The sequence below is a fragment of the Blennius ocellaris genome (assembly GCF_963422515.1).
Source record: "Blennius ocellaris genome assembly, chromosome: 17".
Classification (NCBI taxonomy): Eukaryota; Metazoa; Chordata; class Actinopteri; order Blenniiformes; family Blenniidae; genus Blennius; species Blennius ocellaris.
The window spans coordinates 16,593,474-16,620,487 of record NC_137666.1 but is presented as its reverse complement, the minus strand read 5'-3'; the positions used below and the strand labels follow the sequence as shown (position 1 = coordinate 16,620,487).

At 43.0% G+C, this 27,014-nt stretch overlaps 4 protein-coding genes across 5 annotated transcripts in view; 1 reads left to right on the top strand and 3 right to left on the bottom strand.

Moving 5' to 3' along the window:
- Positions 1-1,115: 1,115 nt before the first annotated feature.
- grem1b (gremlin 1b) lies at positions 1,116-2,877 on the bottom strand. Its single transcript, XM_080512448.1, has 2 exons — positions 2,740-2,877; positions 1,116-2,394 (listed from the first exon to the last, which is right to left on the bottom strand). Exon 2 carries the CDS (start codon positions 2,391-2,393, stop codon positions 1,839-1,841), a length of 555 nt encoding a protein of 184 aa, XP_080368574.1. The 5' UTR covers position 2,394; positions 2,740-2,877; the 3' UTR covers positions 1,116-1,838.
- Positions 2,878-5,681: 2,804 nt separating this feature from the next.
- Positions 5,682-12,170, bottom strand: arhgap11a (Rho GTPase activating protein 11A; the record flags this gene model as incomplete). Its single annotated transcript, XM_080512973.1, has 12 exons — positions 5,682-7,042; positions 7,174-7,288; positions 8,345-8,453; positions 8,797-8,926; positions 9,028-9,201; positions 9,606-9,680; positions 9,841-9,981; positions 10,068-10,231; positions 10,624-10,880; positions 10,957-11,053; positions 11,155-11,222; positions 12,042-12,170. The coding sequence occupies 12 exons, from the start codon at positions 12,168-12,170 to the stop codon at positions 5,682-5,684; spliced, it is 2,820 nt and encodes a 939-aa protein (XP_080369099.1).
- Positions 12,171-13,564: 1,394 nt separating this feature from the next.
- Positions 13,565-16,747, bottom strand: actc1b (actin alpha cardiac muscle 1b). The gene is made up of 9 exons (XM_080512434.1): positions 16,717-16,747; positions 15,563-15,713; positions 15,307-15,435; positions 15,022-15,132; positions 14,846-14,930; positions 14,437-14,598; positions 14,158-14,349; positions 13,891-14,072; positions 13,565-13,800 (listed from the first exon to the last, which is right to left on the bottom strand). The coding sequence occupies exons 2-9, from the start codon at positions 15,689-15,691 to the stop codon at positions 13,657-13,659; spliced, it is 1,134 nt and encodes a 377-aa protein (XP_080368560.1). The 5' UTR covers positions 15,692-15,713; positions 16,717-16,747; the 3' UTR covers positions 13,565-13,656.
- Positions 16,748-21,240: 4,493 nt separating this feature from the next.
- eif2ak4 (eukaryotic translation initiation factor 2 alpha kinase 4) overlaps positions 21,241-27,014 on the top strand; it is a 34,549-nt gene continuing 28,775 nt past the window's right edge. The window contains exons 1-8 of one of the 2 annotated variants that reach the window (XM_080513497.1): positions 21,241-21,529; positions 21,626-21,741; positions 24,263-24,365; positions 24,470-24,643; positions 25,496-25,576; positions 25,688-25,827; positions 25,911-26,011; positions 26,094-26,251. In XM_080513497.1, the coding sequence (XP_080369623.1) occupies positions 21,395-21,529; positions 21,626-21,741; positions 24,263-24,365; positions 24,470-24,643; positions 25,496-25,576; positions 25,688-25,827; positions 25,911-26,011; positions 26,094-26,251 (1,008 nt within the window). In that variant the 5' untranslated portion in view covers positions 21,241-21,394. The remainder of the gene's footprint in view (positions 21,530-21,625; positions 21,742-24,262; positions 24,366-24,469; positions 24,644-25,495; positions 25,577-25,687; positions 25,828-25,910; positions 26,012-26,093; positions 26,252-27,014) is intronic. The other variant, XM_080513498.1, reaches the window with a different exon arrangement.

Sequence of the window (27,014 nt, the reverse complement as noted above, 5' to 3'; positions counted from 1 at the left end):
ATGTGCCATTTATTTTGTATTTAAAAAATATATATATATATATCTCGAAAGTATATTTTACTCCAGGGGGGTTTGACCATGAAAAATATGAACTGACACTGACCAAGGAATTGTTGTAGTGTCTGTAGTGATGTACAGTATGTCAGATCATGTATCCTTCAGTCGCTCTCATGTAGGTGCTCTGTAATTTTATGGAATTGTTTTAAATTTCAAGAATAAACTACTGGATGCCCAACGAGCCACGCTGATGCTGGATTGTGGATGTGAACTCGCACTTTCTCTGTTTCTGTTATGTCTTTCTGCCAAGTGAATGAGCGAAGCCTGAGTCATCAAAGAGCATGTAATGATTCATTATACAGCTGAGCTGTTTAATAAACTGTGAGTCAGAGTAGAAAATAAAAAACTTTCATGACATTAAACTGTTCCAGGAAGTCTCCTGGAATCAAATAATTAGCTTCTTCTAAAGAGGAATTTGCCAGATTTATAGTTTATTAAATAAAGAAATGATGGTGTCAGTCTATTTGGCATAGTTTAATCAAGTGTACAACAAGCATAGTCTGGAAAAAGAGACAGTGGCATCTGGATGGTCACCATCGTTATTGATATTTGACATAATGGTGTGATTTTAAACTGCATGATTCAAACTGGAGGCATTTTGCCAATAAAATACACAAAATGATGCAAGGTTGAAATTTTTAGGGGAAATAAAACCGTAATTATATTTTTCTTCCAGCTATATGATGCAAACATCAATCAAGAATCAATAGATTTCCCTTTTTTAAAGATAGAAACAGAAAACAACAGAATGATTGTGTAAATAAATAAATACTATGAAAATCACGTATTCAAACAGAGGGTAGATACTAATGCCATTTTATTTTTATATTTATTTTCTGACAGGCTACTTTCTCAATAAGCGTTGGATTTGTTCAGCTTGGACATAATATTCCTTCTGCTTGATTTACATTGTTAGAACTCAAATGTGTTAAAGTTAAACACGTATTCAGGATAAGTAACCGATGAAGTGTTTTCCAGTCTGATTGCTTGGCTGCGTGCAGGAGGAATGATTAGTCTCACACGTTTTTCCTACAACAATGAGTTAAAGTCACATCATATGCACAGTATTCCAGCATCCATTTATTTAGTTTTTCTGGGATAATTTAATCAGAGGAATAAACAAAACGGTTACATCAAAGTGGGATTCGCAGCTATTTCATCTGTAAACTATAAATCATCACCGTCCGTATAAACTAAAGAGAGAAAAGCCTATTGGCTCGTTATTCAAAGTAGGCTGCCGGCTTAAAACAAATACAGGTGGACATTAAAGCAAACAAAAAAAAAGAAGAAAGAAATCGAAATTCACAGAAATCAATTTGGTTTCACCTTGAACGATTCTTGAAATGTCGAAAGAAACTCAAGTTTTCATTTACGCATAAAGCCATCCATCAAATTCCACACAGTGGAAACATCCAGTTCAGCAACTATACATATATAGATATACACAAATAGAAAAAAAAAATACAGGGTTGTGAGAAGAAAGGTTTTCCCTCTCACAACAGTGTTTGGAGAAGTGGAGTATTAAATAGAAAACCGGGGAGGGGTGTGCAGTCCTACTGGGGTGAGAAAAGCCTTGCGTAAAACGTGCGGGGGTCTCCGTGCGGTCGCGCTTCTTTTCAACCTGGTGAGGAGAATGGTACATGTCAGAGTGTGGAGCGCACATCTCCAGATGGAGAAAGGCACGTGTTTGTTGCCTGTGTGACAACCAAAGACGATCAACAATCCCCGTCCTGGAGGAAACGGAATCGCCGCGCTGTGTTTTTCCTTTTTCTTTTTTTTTTTTAGTCCAGGTCGATGGATATGCAGCGGCACTGCTTGACGCGCTGGATGCGTTTCTTCTTGGTGGGCGGCTGCTGGTCCGGACAGTTCAAAGTGAATGTCATGGTGGTGAAACGCTTCGGCTTGCAAAACGAACAGGACTGGAAGGCACCCTCCTCCCTGCGGATGTGCCTGGGGATGTAGAAGGAGTTGCACTGTCCGTAGCAGAAGCGGTTGATGATGGTGCGGCTGACGCAGCCCTCCTCGTGGATCGTCTGTTTGAGTGGCTGCGTCTTGCACCAGTCTCGTTTCAAATACTGGCGCTCCGTCACATGCAAGGCTTCCTGGCTGGACTCCAGCACCTCGTCGGCCGGTGAGGACGAGCCGGGCCTCTGCCGGGACCCGGAGCCCGCCTGCGGAGGCTGCGGCTGCGGCTGCGGCTGCTGCTCCGATTCGTTCGGGTTGTTCTTGTCTGGATGAGGAATGGCGCCTTGTGAACCTCGGTTTCTTTTTGAATCCACAGGACAGGATAGCAACCCGATGATGAAAACCATGCTGCAGAATTTCGCGTTGGCCATCCTTTGGGGAGAGGGGGAGAAGAAAATAACTCATCTGCACCGATAGGCACAGCTGTCAAGAGCTTTTTACGCTTTTTACGCTGTTTTCATTCTTCTATTAACACCACATGGAAATACATTTTGACGAAAAATAACTACAATTAATTCAAAAAGAGGTAGATTGAAGTAAAAAGGTTGCTCTCACAGTTCTTGTAACAAGCAAAGGAAAGCCACAAGAGTTTGTAAAAACCGCAAAATACTTTCCCATGTGTGAAGCAAAGCAGTATAACAATCATAAAGTACAATGTACTGAATATTATATGTTTTTATTTAATAATGGAGAGTTGATGCGTCCAGAGTAACTCACCTGTGCCTGTGTCCTCTCCTCTGCTCCAAGTGCGATGATGTGATCCTGTCACTTTTTCTTTTGCGGCACCTTACGGAGATGATCGGCACCTAATGCTCTCGACTGAACACTGGCGGAGCTGTGGACTGGTGGGAGACTAACCGCTCCATAGACAGGGGGCCAATGGGGGGGGGGGGGGGGGGGGGGGGGGTTAATACAAATTGCTCCAGCGCCGGACTGTCTCTCTTTTAAATGTCTGCCAGCTGAGATGTGCACAAGTTATTGGCTCAGGCGCGATGCAAGAGAAAATCAAGACTATCCACCCCCTCAACACTTCCCTGAACCCACTTCAAGAAAACAGACAACCGAGCAGCAGTGAGGGCAGGAGGAGGAAGAGGAGGAGGAGGAGGGGGAGGAGGGAGAGGAGCTGGAGTTAGTGCGCGCATGGAAAAAGAAAGTACCACACTTGATTATTTTACTTTTAGTAAGGAAGTGTGACGACAAATTTCATAATCCCAAACCCCCTGAAAGGAGTTCATGTCCCCACAACACAAACTCGCAGACGTTACCATCACAACCATGAATCCAGCTCACACATTTCTGAGCCTGGGCCCTTTTTTTAATTCATAACACCGTAGATGCATCACCTGCATCCCATAAGAGTGTCTGGACTTGCAAAGCCTAAAAATAAAGTGACTATGACTTCATGGATTACAGAGGAGCAGGTCAGAGGAAAAGCAGCAAACCTTCATGTCTTTGTTTACTGAATTGCATGAAGCTAAAATTCAATGCAGGTTTACACAGAGAACTTTTATTCACCAGAGATCTTCTGCTTTCGTTTATTTATATGCTTATATCTCCACAGTTGTGTGTTATATCATTTGATTTGATCCAAAGTTGCTAATTGCTCGTTTTTCAGTTGCCAAAAAGTAAACATGGAGGATGTTGCATTTTGAATGTTTAAAAAAAACAAAACAAAGTTAGAGCAAAATGAGACATGGTGAAACATATGTTCATTTGGGAAACACCAACTCAACACTGAAAAGGCTGGAATCAAACCAGGTACAAGTGGCTGTGAAGTAAGAGCTTACCACTACACCAGCACATTGCAAACACCGATATAATTTGGTCATTATTTTTTTTAAATGCAATATTTCGTGATCCATTTTCAATTACTTGAAATAAATTGTAATATTAGTTGTGGTACTAATAAAATGTAAAGTCGTTGAAAAAATTATTTTAAGAAAGCATGCAATTTCATTACCATGTGCCAGGATTACAACCAAAAAAGAATGATTCCACCATTATCATAATGTAATTATAATTCATGCATCACGTTAAAATAATGGATTTTAAAAGACTTCTGCTGCTCCATTTCACAGGAGTCGCTACGAGTCATCACAACCTGGACAGTAATTACCCTTCCTACCACAATTGGGATTTGAAAACGCATCCATCTCACACTCAAAATCAAGATAAAGCACAAAACCCTTAATCCTCCATCCTCCAAGTCTCAAATCCAATCTACTCCTGCAGAGAATAACGCTACAGAACGACTTCCCCCCCTTTCATTCACCAGAATAAACAGTTCTACTGAAAGTTTTGAGCAATTTTCTTTTTCATAATACACCAAGTTTGAAAGTGGCTGCATCTTTATGATCTTGTTTGTTTACAGGTATCAGTTGAACAAACAGAGAGAGTGGTTTGACTAGAAAGGTTTTAGTGAGTTTAGAAGTGACATTAGGTCAAAGGTGAAGCTAACCTGGTTTAAACTGATTGAACTGAAGTTATGTGAGAAATGACTGTCTGGCTCCCCCTAGTGGAGGGTTGTGAAACCTGTAGTTGGGGAGCCTCATGCCGCTCTTGACCTCCTCTGAAGAGGCTCCCTGGAAATAATGAATAAATATGTTTATTAGTTTTATTTGCATTTCACCCCGAGTTTCAAAACTGGTTAAAACAGCTGAAGAAGGTAAAACTATTAAAACAGCCAGAAAATATAAATTTTGTTTAGTGCATAAGAGCTAAATCTACCCCCCAAAAAACAACAACAGTATGACTATCAGGAAAAGGAAAGAGAAAGGAAAAAAAGGGGAAAAGACAACATGACAAAAAAGAAGAGATACCAGCAGGGAAAAAAAATAATTCCAACAATTCCCAAAAACAAGACGATGGAAACATTTTTCCAAGCCGTTTGATTTTATTTATCTGCAGCAGTTCACATGGAAAAGCATCTTATTGGCTTTATTGTTTGAAATCAAGACTGTAAAAGACATCAATACTGTTTGGTTTGTAAAAAAAAACATCCAACAAAAGTAGCTTTTTTTTTTTTTTTTTAATTATCTTTTTTTCCGGTCATGACAAAATGGTATGAAAATAAAACAGCTTTATTTTTCTTTTCTTTTCAGTCCACTTTTTACATTCAAATATCTAAAAAAAAACAGTTGAAAAGGCATAAATAAGCTCAACTTTCCCAGTCATCCCAACAATCACAGCTTACAGGAATTAGTCCGCACTCTACAATCTAAACTCGACCTAACATGCAATCTTATATTCAACTTCTAAACTCGCCTCACCGGAGTGAAGCGACTGTAAGGCATATCGATGTCTCCCAACGAGGCCCGAACACGGCCGTAAAATAAATTAAGACCCTGAAAATGGCGAGAGCACAGCATGTTTCATGTTGGATCGTTTTCATGGATTTCTGCATAGAAATAGGAAAAGATGCTTCTTCCCAGTTGCCGTGGAGCTTAGAAATGTTAGCAATGAAGCGACGTCTGGTTGTCGTGTTCCAGATGAGCGGATCGGGCTGATTTGGTACCGTGATGTCATTTCATCCACACAGGCGACAGTGGAGCACAACTATTGTAAACACATTGTTTATGCTGAAAACAAAAGCTGCCTCGAGTTCCTCGTCTTGGGTTCTTCTTCGCTCATCCTGACGCAACTAGAAGGAAGCAGAAATCTTACAAGTCAACCGGTTTGGTAGCAGAGAGCAGTCGTGCCTGGTTGAGGGGGTTCCTGGGAGAACCTCTGTAATGGTTCATGTCTTTTCCTGCCTCCTGCTGAACAAACGGCTTCAGAGCTCCCGGCGGGTCACACGGGTCCACTCTGGTCTTTGGCTGGACCTTGTTGGTCTTGTCTCCCAGAGCGCCGGGCTTGGCTTTGCGGATGAGGGCGCTGGGCTTCCTGGGTGGGACTGGAGGCGGCTTCTTCCTGCCCCTGGACTCCGCCTGCTGCTGCTGCTGCAGCGCGGGGTGAGGGGAGAGGCCGCTCTCCAGGCTCACGGCCTTCGCCACCTGAGCGTCGTGGCCCGCGGGGGGGTCTGCGAGTCTGGAGGGTCGGCAGCTGGAGCCCAGCATGGAGTTGATCCTGCGGACGGTGTGCCGCACCGGGGTGCGCTGGAACTTGAGCGGCGACTTGGTTTCGTTTGCTTTGGCGCTTCGGGGAGAATGAAGGGTGAGCTTGTTGAAGTGTTGGATGTGATCCGCCACCCGGCGCTTCTCCGTCTCCAGGCTGCGCAGCGAGTAGGGGTTCTGGTTATGGACTTTGGCGGGAGAGAAGGCGTCCGTGTAGAGCGCCGTGCTCACTTCGGGACCGGATTTCGGCGGCGTCATGAGCTCCTCCGTGAACTGGAGCTTGGCCTTGCAAGGAGTGGACTGCAGTTTGAAGTGAGCGGGACTCTGAATGTCCAGGGCGTCGATCAGCCTGCTGCAGTTCGCCTGCTCGGCCTCGCCGTTGATCCGCTCCGCCGTGGAGCTCTGATGGCTGCCGGCGGCGGCTGCCCAAAGAGAACCTTTATCGTCCTTATTTCTGGGACTGAAAAGTACCTCAGACTCGTAAACCACACTGTCGATATGCAACGGAGACAAAGCCGCAACGTCAATCTGTCCAAATGTGACATTGTGCCGAGCGGCGAGCCTGGAAGCGTCGGTGTGGTCTGTGGCAGGCGGCGCCGCGCCGCTGTCTGATGGTTTGGTCTCGGTGGAGGACTTGGAGTTCTGTCCTCCAGCTCGGTCCCGCTCGGAGTCTGAGAAGACGCCTTCGGGCTCGGTGACGGAGCGCTCGGCCTCCAGGCTCTCCGCGCTGGAGGCGCAGCACAGCTTCATGGGGCGGCCGCCGGCCGGCGGGGGCTTGGTGACGACGATGGCCGGCTCGGACGAGTAGGTGCTCTTCAGGCACATGCTCATGGGCGTGTCGGTGAACGAGCGTCCAGTGAAAACCTGCTCTCCGGCCGGGGAGTCGGCACTCCAGGACGTCTGGTGAGTACGGGGGTCGTACTGAGGGGTCAGCAGGTTGTCTTCAGACTTACTCATGTACTTGGAACCTGGAAACCGGAACACGGGTGAGAATCCACATGAGGGCCTCGAATAAAATCTGAATGATTGTAATCAATCTGAACAAAAGGAACTTTTAATTAAAGTGTGACAATCGATCCAGGATTACTGTGGTACTCACTCTTAGATTCGGTCTTTCTCGGCAGAACTGACGGACTGAACTCCGTCTCTTTGGTGAAGCGGAAACTGGTGGTGCTCTCCTGCGTGGCAAGTCGCCAGCCAATGGACTCAGATCCCTTTACCAGCCGCATGAAATGAGAAATGAAAGATGAAAAGAACCGTTCCGAGGAGGATTAAGCTTTGTTAAAAAGAAGCCCACAGAAATGACCCCAGGGAAAAAAATGCAACCACGGCCATTGTTAAGTAATGCGTTTGTTGGGGTTAGTTCTTCAGAGGATGATGCAAATCACTCAGAAGAAACACCATCTTGGTTTTACAGTTTTTATTAAGTCATGGATGTACAGTTATCTAGAGCATCAGGAACCCATTCACTTTAAACAGCTCGCCCTGCGCACCCAAAGACAGTTACAATATATTTGATTTATAGCGCGACAGGTTTTCAACGTGTGGGAGGTAGCGCTTTAGCCACATTTACATTCATTGTATATAATGTGAATTTTCTCTACTATTATGCAACAATTCCCGATAAAATAAATCTTTTGTTTTCCACCCAATAACAGTCCCAAATTATTATCCAGTCTTTTTTATCACCATTTCTTCCCAAACATTTAAAAACAATCTTCTCAAAGTTCTCAAACCGAGCAGTACTCCACCCTTTGAAAAGCACTGGTGTAGTAAAGTAACAATCTTTCACTTGAGAGCAAATGAAAACGCATCATTAGCACTATTCACACATATAGTTCTGTAACATTTACCATCTGCTGGCAAGTTTGGTGGAAGTTACTCAGTCCATTTGTTTTTTTTTCGTAACTACAACTTGTTTAGTGCTTCAGAGGTGTGATAAAAGGCACAACACGTCCCTGACTGGTCAGCCTTTGGTGCTAAAAGCTAAATCTGTGCTTAATGGTTCATTAGAAGTATGTAAAGAAACTTGTACCGTGCATAAATGCACAAAATTAATATTTTTAACATTTAAAAATATGTAAAAGGGCTTAAACCTGCCCAGATTAGTTAAAACGCTGCTTGAAGAAGTTAAAATATGCAAGTTTAAGATTTTTTTTTTCTTTTTTTAAAGTGCTTGCTGCACCGCAGCATTGTGTAAACTGTAGGTTTAAAGACACTTCCTCAGCAGCTTAATCAGTGGCTGGATTCTGCCGGACAACCACACTTACAGGCTCTTTGCTGCTCTTCCCCAGGCTAAAGCGCAAACGCAGAGATTTGCGTGGCGCCTCTTTCTTGTTGACTTTTGGAGAAAAGCAGCCGGCTCGTCCAGACTCAACTCTACAAAAGACAAGAAAACGTTTCAAACCTATTTGAAAGACACATAAGGGAAAAAAAAAAAAAAAAAACAGCAGGAAAGAAAATCAAACATATTGTATTACAAGGGTCATATCCACCCAAAATCACTGCATTGCGATTATCCTGTTTTATATAAACAGATCTCACAACAACAATCTCCTCAGATGAAAAACACATGTTCCACCCTGCGTCATTGTTTGTATTAATATTCCTTTCGAGTTATTTCTTGTTCGTCTCACTTTCTAATAAAGTGTGATCTCCACCACTTCATAAAAAAAACGAACTACAAAGACAAACAACAGTTTGAGCGCGTTGGAAAACAAACCTGTTGACGGCGTGTCGGCCGCTGAGTCGGCGGCTCTTCCTCCTGCCAGATGTGGCCGAATGTCTTCTCGACTTTGCTGCTGAAGGAAGAGTGTTTTGGGAAGATTCCAAAACCCCAGAAGCGCTCAAAACTTCAAGAGAGAGAAACATTTAAAAAGGAAACATCATTACATGATAAGAGATTAAAAAAAAAAAGAAAAGTTGATGCTGATTTGATGAAACCCTCCAATACCTGATCCAGGAGTTGAAGTCCCGCTGAACAAAGTATTGGGGAATAAATCTATCCCCAGGTTCTTTTTGACAGATCTACGCTTCTTGTTTGAAAATCCAAAAGATTGACCGGATTCCAAAGGAAGCTTTCGCTTGGAGGCCGGCGTTCCAATCACGGGAGTCACCGAGGAAAAGACTGGCGAGATCATAAGAAAATCAATGCCTTCAAATGAATTTGATTTGTGTCTTTTCTTTTTTGCAGCAACACACAGAGCAGCGGTTTTTTTTTTTTTTTTTTTTCAAAGCAAGGGGTCTCAAACTCCTTCCTCACTTTGAAAAAGCCTGGTGTCGATGATTTAGCGTCCAAACACAGATGATTTGGATCCATGCAGATGACAGAGAATCGGGCAAAGAAAACAAACAGCCAGCCATTACATCACATTCTTTAACTGGCGCTTCGAAGCCAAATGCAAATCAGTTTGATCCGAAGAACACCAGAAGGTGAAGCACGGCGTTTGACTTCTGTTAGGAGTCTTTTCATGTGCAGATAGAAGCTTTTTAAGCAGGCTACACAATCTCTCCTGCGCCAGCAGTACGTACCGAGGCTGTCGGCCTGGTTGGCCTTTGTGGGCGTTCTGTTAGTTTTTATCTTATTCAGTGCACCACTGACCACATCTGAAACACCAGGCAAACCACAAACCACGTCAACTGAAGCTTTCCAACAGTATCATGGTTCATACAGTCACTGGAATACAGTGCGGGACATTTAAAAGTGATTAATTACTTTTTAAGCAAATGTGCAGAGACAAGAAACTGGACGTGATGACGGTCTTACCTCCAAAACTGCGTCTCTGTTTCCTCTTCAACCCGGTGTTCAGATCCAGCTCCTCCAGTTCGTTGTGGGTGGGAGACGTCGAGCCCGCCTCGCAGCCCATCATGGCTGGGATTTTCTCGTGAAGAAACTGAGGTAACACGCCTGCGACGCAAAAGTACAAGTACACTTATTGGACGTGACGCGGCAGCGGGGAAACAACACGCAGCTGAAGATGGCTGAAGGCGCACCGAAGCTGTGGGCGTTCTCGATGAAGCAGAGGACGACGGCCGCGTGGAGTTTGAGGCGCTTCTCGGTGTTGGCGCTCATCTTCTCGGTACCGTCTCCGGAGTGGAGGAGGTTGGGAGCCAAAATTACGGACAAGTTATTGCTGTCCATCTTGTTCTCTGCACTCCTGTGGTCGAAGGAAAACGAGAGGAAGCAGTTTTCTACATCAATAAAAAATGAATTATTTAGAGGTTGCAATAATGTCTATTTGGGCTGATATATCGTGCTTATATTCTCTATTTTTCATTGTGGGTGATATATGTTCACACTGTAGGAGGGCAAGGGGTTTTGATATTTAGGATTTTTCCTTTAGACCCTCAAGTCTTTGTCACAAACGAATGGACGGGTCAAAGGAGGATATACTGGCAATAACTTCTGTTTTCCCAAAAAATATGTGTTAGAAGATTTCTTCTGACAGAATTTAAAAAAAAAAATACATAAAAATGATATGTTGATGAGTATAAATCATTCAGAAGAAAATCATTTTAAAATAACCTCATCTATAAATCAATGCAATACCTTTCGGACACATTGTGGAGGAAGTCGAAGAAATAGCGCAGCACTGAAAGGTTTTTGTCTGGCAGGATGCAGGACAGCAGCATGGTGGCAGAAGTCCTGTCCTCCTTCGTGGGCAGCTGCTGGGCCTTGAGGAAGGCGTCCTGCAGCTCTGAGGGCAGCACGGGCTCCGCCAGCTCCCTGAAGAACTGCTTCACCAGCCCCGCCACGTCGCAGGGGAGAGCAGTGGACAGGCACTCCTCCTCGGCATCCAACTTTGCCTGAAAAGACAAAACAAAGTTCTGTTGTGTTCACCAGTCCTCGGCGTGAGCGAGGTCGACTTCAGCCGCCACTCACCCTGAGAGCTTTCAGGCGCAGGACGGAGCCAGACTTTCTGAACAGCCCCTCTGTGTCAACGTGGGCCAGCAGCTTCATGCACGCCTCGACTAGGAAACTAAGGAGGCGGCCAAACATCATTAGCATAAAGATCCTGTATGTGCAAGATGGAACAAGTACCAGCTTGTTAACTGGGAGAAAAAAAAGTTATCCACTCACCTTGGCACACTTCCACATTCCATATTGTAATATGGCAAGCTTTCCAATGAAGCACCGAAAACCTTTTTCTAAGAAAGGGATTGGAGTAAAAGAAAATAAAGGTTAAGGAGGGGATTAAATCGTAGAACAGAGACATACAACTTGACTCTAATATGTCAATATCACATTCTGCAGGGTAAAGTTCCTCTTAATTAGATCCAACGCAAAACATTCCTTTACTTAAGAGAACCGCCATGAATGCAACATAAACCAAGACGATTTCCCAATCCACGATGACATGTCTGTATATTTTTTCCCAGTGCAACAGAGCTTTTTCATTTCACTTCATGATTTCTTCAGTCTGAGTTACAGTCTTTTCCTCACTCTTTCCCCAGGAAAATGCAGAAGTACAGCATGCATTTGTCACATAAAAAAACAACAACAACTTGTGACCTCTGTGAGTCAACTGCAAACAAAACAGGGTAAAGAGCAGCTCTTGTTTGACTCAAACACTGCGCAAACACAACACACAAGTCAAGTAAGTTTCTATTGTCACAATTGTCCAAACCCTTTGCACCAATGTGCCATTAAATATGTAGATTAAAACATTGTGCCCTGTTGGATTCTGGCTTGAATTGGTGGCACCGAGGTTTATAGTGTGAGTAATCAGATGCACAGCCAAACAAAGCCTCCTGAGGGGCTGACAGGGTGACAAGAGCTCTGTGAACAGATGAGTCTGCTTTCAGTAATATGCTAATTTCCTCCAACCGACTGAACAATAGCGCAACCAAGTCTGATGCTGTGAACTTGATAAGTTCATAGACCGACGACACAGATCCAGTGCGTGGTTTTAGCAGGACACTGAAGCATATAAAGAAGTAGTGTCAACAGATGGTCTTTAAACTCACCGAGTTGCTGCTGTTTGCTTTGCAGACGGCCGCTTTGTTTTTGTTCCAGTTCTTTGTCTTGATGCCGTACGCAGCGCGGAGCTGCTGTACAGCCACCAGCCGCATCACGTTCTTCTCCACCACTTTCATTGCTCCGTGATAATGTTTCTTCCCCGATTACTTAAGATGCATAAAGACGAATCCCTCTAATCTGCCACGATTGAAGTAATCCGACAACACTTCAGATTTGATCCCAGCCTCTCTCGCGTAATCACTTTCTCCACTCGCTTGTCTCTAAGTCATCTTATTTCGTTTCCCATATGTTTCCAAGTTACACGCGGGATATTTTCTCTGTACAAAAAAATATATAAAGCAAAACTATGTTGACGATACAAACGTTACATTATGGAGCGCCCGAACACTCCAGTGTGATGCAGTTCGCGAGCTAACCAGATGTAGGCCAGTCGCGTCTTTTGCCTACGTTACTGGTAAAATCCACGACAATCAACACGCCTTAAAGTGGCGTTCTTATATTCTTCCAACAAATCGGGCTATTATTACTTGCCTTTTATCGTTAACTGGCTAACTGCATCGTGCTAAACTTCTTCTTCCTCTCGGCTGCGTCCCGAACTGTTTCCGCACTGCATTCAAACAGAGGCGCTCCCTACGTCCTGCGCTCTGATTGGACGAAAGCCCTTCGAATAACGTTCATCTCGTGCGCGTGTTAAACTGACCGAGGCAGCTCGACTGGGCGGTGCGAAATACTACAACAGTAACTGTGGCTCGTTAATTCACCCGGTCGACTCTGTATATCAAACTAAGCATACCGATTAAATGTAGAACGCCCGTTTTGTACAATAGAATTTCAAAAGTAAAAAAGTAATAATTTCACAGGTAGACTAAACATGTACTGCTGTAAGGGTGTTTAAGGAAATAACTTACAATCTGTCTACTCTATGTACCTCTTGGACTTGTAAAATTCAGTGTACAGGAAAAACAGAAAAAAAAAACTAGACAAACACTGTTGCATAATCTACATATTTATCACCTTCCTTCGCATTTGCCCATAATCATCATTTTAATGCCCCTGCGCCAGTTCAACTAACACTCTTCTTTTCCCCCCCAACCTTTATTTTACCAAGACGGTCACAGAAAAACACAATGTTGCCAAAAGTATTTGCTCAGCTCTCCAAATCATTGTTCCAATCACTTCCATGGCCACAGACTTATATAATCAAGCATGCAGACTATTTCTTAAAAGGTTTGTTAAAGAATGGGTCATTCTCATTCAGCGTGGAAAAAAGATATGATGGCACCTGTGCAATAAGTTTTGCTGTGAAATGTCCTCACTACTAAATATTTCATAATCAACTGTTAGTAAAAAGCAGAAGCAATTGGGAACAACAGCATCTCGGCCACATCCTGTGAGCACCCTCCCCCTTGTTCTTTTGCACCTCAGCATCATATTGATACTCCTGCTCCTACAGTTGACTAAAACCCTCCTTTCGTCCTCATGTTGCAGATCCACAAAACAATGCCACAGACACTCTCTAAAGGGCTTATCTTTATTACAATACATATATATACAGGAGACAAAAACATACAAATGCATGGACAGAAGGAGGTGGCTGTGTGTCTAGAAGCATTTCCTGTGGACAATGGAGGGGCCGGCTTCATCATACTCCTGCTTGCTGATCCACATCTGCTGGAAGGTAGACAGGGAAGCCAGGATGGAGCCACCAATCCAGACGGAGTACTTCCTCTCAGGTGGTGCAATGATCTAAGTAGGGAATACAACAATTTTTTAAACTTTATTAAGTGTTTTTTTCTTCAGTGTAATGATTACTGAAAACCTGGACGCCCTTCTTACCTTGATCTTCATGGTGCTTGGGGCCAGGGCGGTAATCTCCTTCTGCATACGGTCAGCAATACCAGGGTACATGGTGGTACCGCCAGACAGCACATTGTTGGCATACAGGTCCTTACGGATGTCAATGTCACACTTCATAATGCTGTTGTAGGCAGTCTCATGGATGCCAGCAGACTCCATACCTGATAGAGAACAAGTATACTTGTGAATTTTGTGCAAGAGAATAGACTAATGTATAGCAGAATCTTGTGTTTGAGTAAAACTCACCAATGAAAGAAGGCTGGAAAAGGGTCTCTGGGCAACGGAAACGCTCATTACCAATAGTGATGACCTGACCGTCGGGAAGCTCGTAGCTCTTTTCCAGGGAGGAAGAGGAGGCAGCCGTGGCCATCTCATTCTCAAAGTCCAGAGCCACGTAGCACAGCTTCTCCTTAATGTCACGCACAATCTCACGCTCAGCTGACAAGGAAAAATTTCAAACATTGAAAAAGACATTTTCACCTCTGTCACGAACATCAATCTAATCGTAGTGAACGCAGCTCTCACCGGTTGTCACGAAGGAATAGCCGCGCTCAGTCAAGATCTTCATCAGGTAGTCAGTCAGGTCACGACCGGCCAGATCCAGACGCATGATGGCATGTGGCAGAGCATAACCCTCATAGATGGGGACATTGTGGGTCACACCATCACCAGAGTCCAGCACAATACCTTTTGCAAACAAAAGAGAACCATAGTTAACCAGGTATGAGCTCTTTTGAAATTGGGATCAGTGTGACATCTTCATGCATGTCTCACATCATAAACTACACAATTCTGATGACACAGATGAAAGACAAACGCCTTCCCTTGAAAAAGAAGCAGCTGTCCACATGACAGACTCCATTGATGCTCTGAGAGCCACAATGCAAACAAATGAACATTTTTCCTTAGCATGTTCATTTTCAATTACACTTACCAGTGGTACGACCAGAGGCATACAGAGACAGCACAGCCTGAATGGCCACATACATGGCAGGAACGTTGAAGGTCTCAAACATAATCTGCAAGAAAATTGAAGAAATATTGTCTCATTTTCAGCATAAATATGATGGAATAAACTAATGGACAATATTACTGCATATATTTCCATACTTGGGTCATCTTCTCCCTGTTGGCTTTGGGATTCAGGGGAGCCTCAGTGAGGAGGGTGGGGTGCTCCTCAGGGGCCACACGCAGCTCATTGTAGAAGGTGTGGTGCCAGATCTAGCAGAGGAAAGACAACAGCTGATGTGAGGTGTACAAAGACGAACAGCCAGGTCTTGTGAGTAAAGAACCAAACCTAAAAATAAAGCAACTTTAATGACGTGACTATGATGTGGGCCCTCAAAGGGTCAGCTGCCTTGAAGGCTGTGAATGAGTCTCCCTGTCAACACGCACCTTCTCCATATCATCCCAGTTGGTGATGATGCCATGCTCAATGGGGTACTTCAGGGTCAGGATACCCCTCTTGCTCTGAGCCTCATCACCGACGTAGCTGTCCTTCTGACCCATACCCACCATCACACCCTGAGGAGGAAAGCATGAGAGCAGCATCAGATACAATGTTCTCCCCATCTGCCTCTCAAGGAATGACAGAAAAGCACCACATTCATTGATTAACATAATAAAAAAGTTACTTTTTCTACGAGCATACCTGGTGGCGGGGCCTTCCCACAATGGAAGGAAAGACAGCACGGGGAGCGTCATCTCCGGCAAATCCAGCCTTGACCAAGCCAGAGCCGTTGTCGCACACGAGTGCGGTGGTCTCATCATCGTCACACATGATTAGGCTTTTTTGGGCTGGTCTGAAATTTAAGAGGAGAGTTTGAGAAGTTGTAGGATCATTGCTGGCAGCAGCTGCCCTCACTAATAAGCACAGATACCATCGTTAGAGAGGCTAACGATGTGATGAAATGACTGTGACCTGCTATATCTGGAAGGGTTAGTAAGACAGTCATTCAATCTCTTCCTTAATTATTCGATGGATTAGCTGTAATCCACAGTTCTTTGAGGACCTGCCAACACTATCTGACAACTATTCTTGAGCTATTATCACTTGCAAACCCTAACACCAGCCACTTCAATGGGTTCTATCTATAGGCAGCTAATTAGACTTGCTATCAGATCCTATTTTGGTCCTAACCTTGCCATACAACTACTGATACCATATCTCCACTGAATGATTGTTCCTGGGACATCTCAGAGCTGCTGAGGTAGCACCAAAAAAGGGGCAGAACAGAAAGATCTGGAATTTATTTTTAGCTGGGCACCCCCGCTGTGTTTAATGGAGGTGAAACAAGTGACACACAGATCTCCTGCTATTTCAGGTTTGTGAGAAGTAACAGGCCGGCAGCCATCCGTCTGCAATGGTTGACACTGTGTTTTTACTACTTAGCTTCCTGTTCCAGCCGCTTATTGACTTCATTCCTTGTCCCACCAGTTAATATAGTCAACTTTCTTAAAGGTTTTTGTGTACCACTCAAGTATGAGAAGTTGGATATTATTGATTTCCCAAAGAACCTTCCCATCCTTCTGAGTGTATCACAAGAAAAATCATCATCCCCTGAGTGAACCAGCATATCCAGGATTACAAATAGTTTATGCTTTAACTGTGCTGCAAAGATCCAGTCAGCGGTTACAGTTTGTCAATATTCATTGTTCAAAACACAGCATTAATTCATTCATTCAGCTGATCATTAACTTAAAGGTGTGAATAGAAAACCCACTGAAACAAGCAAAATCTAATGCATCTAAATCTAGTTACACATATATCATCACTGATTCAGGCAAGACATGGAATGTACTCACCAAGGTGCACTGGGACACGGATGCTTCCACTGGGACGAAGGCTGAGGGTGAGGAGAGCCCCTTAAATAGGACCCACGGTGGGTCCGGGGACCAGGGGCGGGGCTAAGTTGTCCACACAAGTCCAAATAAGAGCTGCCTGCAAAAACCATAAATCCCCAGGAAAAGTGTTGTACTTCATTGATGGGCATCTTTTACAATGAACCAATTATCCTGAGAATAAGAATGATATTCATGAATTTAAAAGGTACAACGTTGGTGTTCTTTAATAGGTGTGAAGGATTTATTGAATCAAGCACATTCTCTCAATGTAACTGTTAAGGATTTTATTTTATTCAAGTAAACATATATTTCATGAAGGATCGTAAGACCTTGTTATAAATTATGTGACTTTCATGTAGTTCCTTTATAGCACTTACAAGTGTTGAAATGAATGAACCGTATCAACATCCTTCCTCAAAATACTGTAAATGGGTTCATTATATTGCCTCATACCTCACTAGGCCAGGTAGGAACTCATATGTTAAATCCTCCTGAGGTAAAACAGTATTCAATACCTCGGAGGCCAACTCCGTTCACCAAGCCAAGACCGTGCTGGTGGTGGTGTCTAGTTAAGGAGATGAAAACATTGTGCATGTCTGTGAAGCGTCCTGCCAGTATGCTGCTGAGCCTCCTCGGCCTGTGGAGCAGCTGATGGTAATACCAGCCGGGCTCTGTGTCTGATCCGGCCGTCTGAGTGGCTCGCCGGTGTCACTGCTCCATTCTGATTGGCTCAGCTGTCTCCTTGTAGGGTTATGCTGAGCCACAGAGGAGCCACTGGGGCTTCCAAGTAGTGAGTCTGCTAAGTGGGCTCCATATCTGTGCCACCCACTTTACGTTTTCCTTGATGTACACTGTACCTTATGAGGAAATACTCTCATCTGTGCAGGGATGATACCAACATTTGACATATTGTTTGTTAGGACAACATTGCACTCAAAGAAATTATCATATATGGTGAGATCTTGGAGTGTGTCACCCGTGTGTTTGTAATCCTTCATGGAGGGAAGAATGACTCATATGCAAAAGTGTAGTATGTTTGTGTGAGGTTATATCATAGCTAAAGGTATGTGAGAGCATTCCTTTGCTCCACTCGGCTGCAGCAGATACCGCAGTCTCCTATTTATAGCTGTATCACTACTGATATGAGCGGGATGCAACTGAAGCATTTCATAAACTTCCGGACAAAAATGATTTTTAATAGATTGGATTAATATCATTATGACTAAGAGGTATGATTCATTGTTAAGGTTAAGGTTACGGTTGAGCAGCATTCAGAGCTTTGCAGATTATAGTGCAATGTGAGAGCTAGAGTTCATGAATGAGGTAGAGTCAGTCTGCAAAAGCTCACATTGTTTATAAGGTAGTCTTCAAAGTGTTTTCCATGATATCATGCTTTTCACTATAGTGCATAATGGAAATATTCATCCATCCCTTGTGTTTCCTCAGATAATTCATTTCCACAAAGAATGAAACTTAGGATTTTCATCATGGCAATAGAATTGATTTAGTATTAGACTGAGCTTCACAGCTTTACTTTTGGAGTCAGTGGTGGGCGAGAGGTGAGAGAAGCAGGTTTGTGATTAGAGACTTGCAGATTTGATTTCCACTGCCAACTGGTTACCATCATAGACCACGAAGAAAGGAGTGGATCCATCCATCCATCCATCTTCGATCCTGCTTATTCAGGGCCAGGGGGCACTGGAGCCGATTCCAGCATACTGTGGGCGAGGGCAGGGTATGAAGAAAACCAAAACAAACAAAAATCTGCCAGGTACTCAGACATTTATCAGACAGATGAGGCCTGTTCCTGGGTTGGTATCGTGTAGGCGGGGAGCGGAGCCTCCCGGCAGTGTTGGCCATCATGGTGCCAGCTTCAGGTCTAATGAGGGAGACTGCTGCCTCGGCATTCCCTCCCCGGTATCAGGAATTGACCCGACAAATCAGCAGTCCATCCCAAATGAAAAACTGCTTTACTGTTCACACACTGTTACAACAGCTCACCTCTTCCTTCCACACTGACGGGATCAATCCCCTCATCACCACTGGCTCTGCTTCTCACACTGTAACACCTTTTAAAAATGTTCTAAATTCTCAGCACGAATCTCCTCTTTTTAAAAAGTTCAGCTCAGTTTCATTGATGCAGAGTTGAATCGTCAAACGTCTCAGTTCATTTCTCGGAGACTGAACCACATAAAGCTATGGGTGTGGCTGCTTTGTCTAATGAGGTTCTTAAAAGTCCTAAGTTGTTGATTCTGCTGCACAGGTTGTTTAAACATTGTTTTCGGAGTGGAATTATTGCATCAAGATGGTATAGAACTATTATCAAGCCTATCCATAAGTCCTCACAAGCTGACCCTAGAATCCCTCTCAATTATAGAAGCATACGTTTGTTAAGTACAGTTTGTAAGGTTTTCTCTGCTATCCTGAATAACCGGCTCTGCGAATTTACAGAAAAGAATCAAATATTGTTGGATGAGTAGAATGGATTCAGGAAAACCAGAGCAGGCATTGATCACCTATATGTACTATCCTCTGTGGTTAGAGCATGACTGCAGGAAGGTAAAAATACTTTTGCTTGTTTTGTTGATTTCAAAAAAGGTTTTGACTGGATAAACAGAGACATCTTTGAATATAAGTTACTTATTTACGGAATTGATGGTGATTTCTACACTCCAGAAAATTAACTATGCAGTTTTTCAGTTTACATATCAGATATATGTTTGATTAACATTACCATATTGAGACTCTTGTTGTTGCATGGTTCAGTCTAATGCATGTTGTTCAGATAATATGAATAAATGGGATTCAATCTACTTAATATGAAGAGATGGGAATGTGTGACATATTTAAATTACATTAACTCAACAAATTATGTTTGTGTTTGTGGAAATGACTGACAATTATTTTTTTCAGTGTACAAAGCCATTCATCCATTTTTAAGGCACTGTTTACTGTGATTTACTTGTTGTTGCCCTTTTTGTTTTATTGTTTTATTTCTACATTTTGCTGTTTACTACAGAGCTCAAAGTTCACTGCATAGATCTCCCAATCAGAGGTCAGTCTTTTAGCCTCTATTCTATTCTATTCCAAGTTTGGCTGAAACACATTGTTTTATCTCACAAGATAAGAATAATGGAGCACCTCCCCTTTTTCCCAAAGCCATTAAGTGCCCGTTATTTAATATGTTATATAAAAATATAAAGAATATATGTGACTGTGGCGTCCGATGACCTCAGTGACCAGCTCTACAAGACTGGGTGGGATTCAAGTGTGTGATCGGTAAAAAAAAACAGTGAATCTACTTGAAAATGGACTCAGAGGTACCTGGGGGCAAGTTGAACAAGAATCTGGTGGTGTTTGCTAAAAACAATGAGAATTTTTTCTGAAGATTTTAAGCTGTTCCTGTACAGCAATGTATGTATTGAGTGTGATTTAGATTTGTAAGTAGATCAGCTCTGATTGGCTGTCTTCACAACTTGTCTCACATCAAGAGCAGCTCTTGTCCACCCTAACATTGTCATCTCACTTCAATTCGCTGGCTAGTGTCAGTTATATTTCGGCACAGTCTTTGTCTTCATGTCTTGCTTTTTAATTTCCTTAATATTAAGTTTTCATCCATGGAAAAGGTTCATTGATAGTTTTTGTCAGCGCTGCAAGGAACCCCAGAAGCAAAGATGGGGACAGAAGAAACATTGTGGATAGTTGTTAGATGCATTTGTATCCCCTACAACATTTAAACAATACAATTCACTGTAAAGACATTTTACAGCAGACCACCCCGTAAAAGATGGCTTTTGCCACCACAGAGTCATAAAAGGTCCTCAGGAGTGCTCCCTGCACTCTGAAGGACCTGAGTCTCCTCAGCAGGTGAAGTCTGCTCTGGCTTTTCTTGCCGAGAGCGTGTGTGTTGTCAGACCAGTCCAGCTTATGGTTCAGGTGAACACCCACAGATACTTATAAGAATCCACTATCTCAATGTCCTTTCTCTGGATGTTCACCGGTGTGAGGGGAATGTGTCTCTGCCTGCGAAAGTCCACCACCAGCTCTTTGGTTTTTGATCTGGAGGCAGTTCCGCTGGCACCAATCCACAAAGTCCAGGTTGAGTTCTCTGTATACCTTTTTGGCGTATAATTTCATAATATTCAGAAATGAATTCAGAAAAACTGAGTTGATTTAAATTTTTTCATCTGAATGCAATACACTTCTGTAACATTGCACTCTTTGTTGTAACATTTGAAAATATATAGGATAATTTTGTGTAGTACAAAGTTATCGGTTATTTTTTATATATTTATTATCTTTTATTTTTTTATAAGAGACTGTCTTTTTTTAACATCAATATCAGTACAACGAATTCCTGTGTCACGTGCCTTCAGTGTTCGTTTACGTCATGATTACCGCCCCCACACGACGGCAGCGTGATGACGTCACAGCCGCGACAGCTCAGCGTGCTCCAGCGAGGCGCAGGTCTGTTGTGGTGTTCCGTTTGCTACGTTGTCTTTTACTTTCCTGACTCCACCTCATGACAGCGAGGCGCGCATCCGAAGAAAGTTGCGAGTTTTTCTTCCGGGGAGCCTGGGAGGACGCGGGCGGAGCGGCGGTGCTTCCGCGGGGCACTGCCATGTAGTTTGTGGGCAGAATGAGCGGCCAGCACGCCGCGGACGCGGCAGACGGAGCGGAGGAGCACACGGTCCAGCAGGAGAACGAGCTGGAAGCTCTCGCCTCGATCTTCGGGGATGACTTCCAGGATCTGCGGAGCAATGATCCCTGGAAGGTATGATGACACACACACACGCACACACACGCACGCACGCACGCACGCACACACCGCAGCTACTTGTAATAAACAGAGCTATGACTGCGCTTGTAGGTTAAAAGACCTCCGGAGATGCACCTCTGCCTGCGGCCCAACGGGCTGAATAATGGACAGGAATGCTACGTGACCGTGGACCTGCACGTCAAATGTCCCTCCTGCTACCCGGACGTGTGAGTGTGGCGGGCCACCTGACCTTTGACATTCAATCTCTTGACACTGCAGTGGCAGGTTTCCAAAAAACACGCACACAAATTGACCAGCTGCTGCAGCACCTTACTGACCATAACTCAGGCACTGATGCTGCAATAAACATTCCTCCACATGCTGCTAACTGGACAAGAAGAAGAACTTCAGTCCAACTGTGAGCTGCACTGAGAATGTCACTGGAGAAGTCTGGTTGCAGGGCAAGCAATTAAAAAAGTCATAATAGAGACTGAAACTGTTATTTATTTAAAATAGATACGTTGGAAGTTAATTTATCATTAGTGTAACTCATGCATTGGAAATATAAGCTTGAATGCCAGTATAACTGCTATGAAAGTTGTAATAAAATAAGATATTCCTGTAATTGTCCCACAAGGGCGAATCTTGGCATGAAATAGAAGAGCAGCAACAGAAAAGAATTTAAACAATGAATAATAGGTATTTAAAACAATTACAACAACAATGATAGTAAAATATATCATCAAGAAAATGACCATGACATGATTTACATTGTTATTGTTAGTTAGTTTATTTATTTAATTCATAGTAAAAGCAAACAACAACAATTCAATACAACAGAAATAGAATAGAACAGAAGTTTTCAAAGTCCTGAATAAAAGGGAGAAGAAAAAACCCAAACATATACTTATAAACGTATATACTCTATACCCTTTTATTTGAAATACGCATTTTCCATTTTAAATGAAAAGCAAATGTCAAATAACAAACAAACAACATGATTATAAAGTCAGAGAGGCCTTTATAGCCACTCTCGCTTATATCAGTTATACCCCACCAAATCAGACTATGTACTTATTATATATTAGGGTTGATTAAGAATGAAGAGGATCAAAGGCACAGCAAGCACTTTTATATGTTTATATATCTCAGCAGTCATTTATGTTAATGCCTTTTGATGGTAGTTATAATGGAAAGACATGAATGAAAGAAAATAAACAACAAATATGACACAAAATGTGCATTTTGAAAGCCGGGGCAGTGCAATGTCATTTTAGTTATATGATTGGGTCAAATTGAATTTTATCCTTGTGAGATGAGTAAAGTCTTCTCATCTTATATAATATCCTCCACACTCTGATTCAAACTTCTCTAAAATGCTCTAAATCTGTAAAACAGACAAAGCTGATGAATCATTTTGTGTCCTTGCACACTGGAGCTACACAATACCAGGTGAACATGCTGCAGGTTACAATATGATTTGTGTTAAATACAAACAATTCATATCCTTTGTGCTCGTATCTTGTCCCGAATCACAATCAAGACGCTTGCATCGCTCCAGTCTTTTGTGATATGTTGATATTGTGATGATGATACATTGTGCACACATACACTTTCACTCACTCATGCTTTTTCTCTCTTTTTCTTTGCTGCATGTTCTAATGTCTTATCTTGTGATTCAGACCAATGTGGTTATCATTGCCAGATCCAACCATCTAAAGATTTAAAGACTTAAAACCATTGAAAAGGAAAAAACAAACTCACTACAATAGATCTGGATGGCCGGTATCTCAGTGTGCTGGCACTGATTGTTGAATTTTGAACATGCCGAGTTCAGGTCGCAACAAAAAAGTGCAAATATTTAAGCATTAACACACAAGAGCGACTGCTGTTGTACCAGATATCAGCTCGGCTGAGTTTTTATCAGAGGTTAACAACTGATTTGTTTCTTAAGTCAACAGAAATATTGCGGCCTCTCACCACAATATGATAAAAAAAAAATGTTTTTATCCATATCTCATTGTGTCTTTCTACAATAACAGTTGTTCCACTCCTTTGAATCATGTCCTTTAGTCATTAGTATTTCAGATCAACACTCACAATGTTTCCTCCAATCAGGTTTCTTTGCCTTCAAGAGTGTCATTATACAACAGTTGTGCCAGACAAAATAATCTGACTGGAGAAAAGACAGTTAATGAACACTGATGTTTAACACTTTTATCCCATAACCTCGAACTCCACTACAATAATCCCGATCATATGGCTTTTTGTCTTTGCTCTGGCTGCACGTTGGAAATGTAATGGAATCAAAGAAGTGGAACCTTCGCTGAGAGAGTAAAGTAATGAAGCACGAGGAAAACTGCAGGGAAATATTCTTGTTGCTTAGCAACAATCAATGGCTTCATGTGATAATGTTTAATAATAGGTGGCTTATCTGATCCAGTCCTTCTTGTTCTATTTATCAATCTCATATTTTATTGCTGCAAGGCAATAAACGACATGACCTGCAAAGCACTGTGGCACTAAACTGAATGCTGATGTTATTTAATCTGGCTTTGGCCTTAAAAAAAACAAACATTCATCGTGTTTTTAATGGCGCAAACTCACATGGTCAGAAACACACTGTGGCTTTTTAAGGCTGCAGTGTGACTGTCCCATGCGTCTGCATGTGATCTGGTCGTAACAGTCCGTTTGGGAGTTTGACGTTCTCGTTTGCTCTCACTCACATGTTACCATGGGGCACCACAGGCCTCCGGAGCTGGAGCTGAAGAACGCCAAAGGCCTGTCGAACGAAAACCTCCAAACACTCCAGAGTGAGCTCAACAAGCTGGCGGTAATACGATGTGGAGAGGTGAGGATGGACGTACATTTATATATTTGCCCGTACTGTAATGTCCTCCACTCTCTCACACGTGTGCGTGACTTGCTGTTCAATTTTTAACTTTTCTTGCTCAGGTGATGATTTACGAGCTCGCGGACCACATCCAGGGCTTCCTGAGCGAGCACAACAAGCCTCCGCCAAGCTCCTTCCACGAGGAGATGTTGAAGAACCAGCAGAGGCAGCAGGAGAAACGAGCCCAGGAGGAGCAGCAGAGGATGGACCAGCAACGCAAACAGGAGGAGGAGATGGTGAGGAAGAGAGACAAACGAGACATTGTGCCTGAACTAGTTTAATTCTTCTAGTCTGTTCAGAAAGGCTAAACAATGTTTCATTATTTTCTTGTAAATCTACATAGGCCTATTTTGGGGGAATTGAAGAATTTGAGACAGTGAGAAAAATAGAATAAGAGTGCAGTTGAAGAGAATAAAATAAATACACAGGATGTAGAGGGGTGTATGGAGCTCATATGGCAGCAACATACGTTGTGTGTGCATGAGGAGATTTATGTCTCAATCAAAATGTGTGTATGCCTGAAAGGTTTGGTGTACTGAGGTTTACGCACGCTCACTCAAGGGTTTGGCTGTTCCTCTGCCACAGCAGTGGGTTTTTTCACCCTTCAGGTTGTCTGGCAGCTTCACTCTTCTGCCTTTTGTTCTACACTTGCCTGCAAGATACATTTGCCTGCAAGGCACTGAGGCACAAACTGCCTGCAAGGCGAGACTGGGGGCAAAGAAATTTGACCTCTTGCACAGCTGCCTGTCACAGGAGGAGAAAAGCAAAAATCCACTTGAAATGAGAGAGGAGACTGAGAGGCTTGTCCAAGCTGAAGGGACATTTCCAGGTCACAAATGTCAGTATGCACACATGGGGTCACATCCATAAGAATCACATAGAACGCTCCACATGCTCAAGTCTTTCTGCTACCAAACACTTGCCATAGGGTTATTGCACCTCGCTCTTGTGTTGGGCTGTGGTGATTATTCTGCTAGTTTTTGTCACTTTGTTGAAATCTTAAAGAGTCGATCAGCAGAGAGCACAGACTATGTCCCGGGTGGGTGTCTGTCACAGATCTGATGAAGTACTTGTTTTCCTTCCTGCAGGAAAAAGAGATCATGGCTGTAATTCAAAGAAGAGAAGAGGAGAAGCGAGAGGAAAAGAGAAGAAAAGAAATGGCAAAACTGGTATTTGTGCTGGATGAAATCAGTACAATATTCACAGTGCTTATGATCTCACAAATATTTGTCCGATTCATGTTTTTTTTTTTTCTTTTCTTTTTTCTTTTTAATGCACAGGAGCGACTTGAGAGCATGGAACAGTCAGTGTCAGTGTTAGGAAAAAGCCCACCGAGCCCGAGTGGCGGTCCTGCAGATTTCACTGAAGCCAAGAAAGCAGCTGGTAGCCGACGTCGCACTACCTCAAACACACGCCACAGGTACGCTGCACAGCCTCACCACCATAAATACATCAACAGAGTTGAGTTAAACAGATGTCGTGATTTAATCTGTCTTGCTCCAGACGTGACACGTTAAATGAAGACAACAATCGCTCACAGGAGCTCCTCCACTTCAGCAGCAGCAGTTTTGGAGAGCTCGTTGTGCACAGAGGGAAAAGTTTAGGTGAGAACCGACGGGACTCCTCTTTAGTACACTGGCTCAGTCCGCCTCTATAACCCTTTGGTGCAATTGTTTCTTTTGACAGGAGGAAGCGAGCGGCTCGGCCGTGAGGTTTGTTACGGATTTGAAGCGAACTCGGGGGAATTTGCCGTGATTTATGAGTGGTCGCTGCGCTGGAACAAGAAGATGGGAAAGTTCTTCACCTCGCAGGAGAGAGGAAAGATCGAGAACTGCAAAAAGCAGGTTGGAGGCAATTCGAGAAATGTTTGATTATTAGAAAAATGGTCTCGTTAAGTTTAGTTTTGTTCCTTGTCAAAGGAATCAAAACTTGGCTGAGTTCACACTGTAAATGGATGCAGTCATCGCACATACAAGATTCAAAGCCATATCTCAGGGTTGTCAGATGTCAAGGATTGTATCTGAGGTTCTAATCCATCTGGCAGGATGACCTTACAATAAAAACATGAGCTGAAGTTTTTCAATATGCATAAATGAGTTGATAAACTTGTCATGCAGTTTTAGCAAGGTCAGTAGAAATACCTGACCAGGTATGTCCACATTTTAGTTGAGGGTCCACGTACAGTCCAATTTCATCTCAAGTGGGCCAGACCAGTGCAATGGTTCCATAATAGCCTTTAAAATTAAACTTGGAGTGAGATGATAATGTCTCTGTTTTCACAAACCAAACAATCAATACAGAAAATGACTACAATCTCGGCATAAAGTCCATTTTAATGAAAACGTCTGATGCAAAGTACAGTGAAATACCCCCAAAACTTCTCCAATAGCTGTTGCATTATGCATGTTTTTACAAACTCGCCCTGACAGCACGGCTTTGAGGCTTGTTTGATAGCATTGATGTCGCTATTTAAAAAAAATTTAATAAAAAAGTGTCAAAATAAACCAACAATTTCTTTGAAATGTTTACCGTTTGCTTAATGGTTTGGCCAAATTGGAACCTCTTGCGGGTCGGTTTTGCCAACAGGCCTTGTGTTTGACACATCTA

Bases quoted from the DNA above. Each gene is read 5' to 3' on its own strand.
- grem1b (XM_080512448.1), bottom strand. From the start codon at position 2,393: ATGGCCAACGCGAAATTCTGCAGCATGGTTTTCATCATCGGGTTGCTA.
- actc1b (XM_080512434.1), bottom strand. From the start codon at position 15,691: ATGTGTGACGATGATGAGACCACCGCACTCGTGTGCGACAACGGCTCT. The intron at 15,436-15,562 runs GTATGCTCGTAG...TTTCCTCCTCAG, and splicing joins TGGGAAGGCCCCGCCACCAG to GGTGTGATGGTGGGTATGGG. The intron at 14,931-15,021 runs GTATGGAAATAT...ATTTTCTTGCAG, and splicing joins ACAGGGAGAAGATGACCCAA to ATTATGTTTGAGACCTTCAA.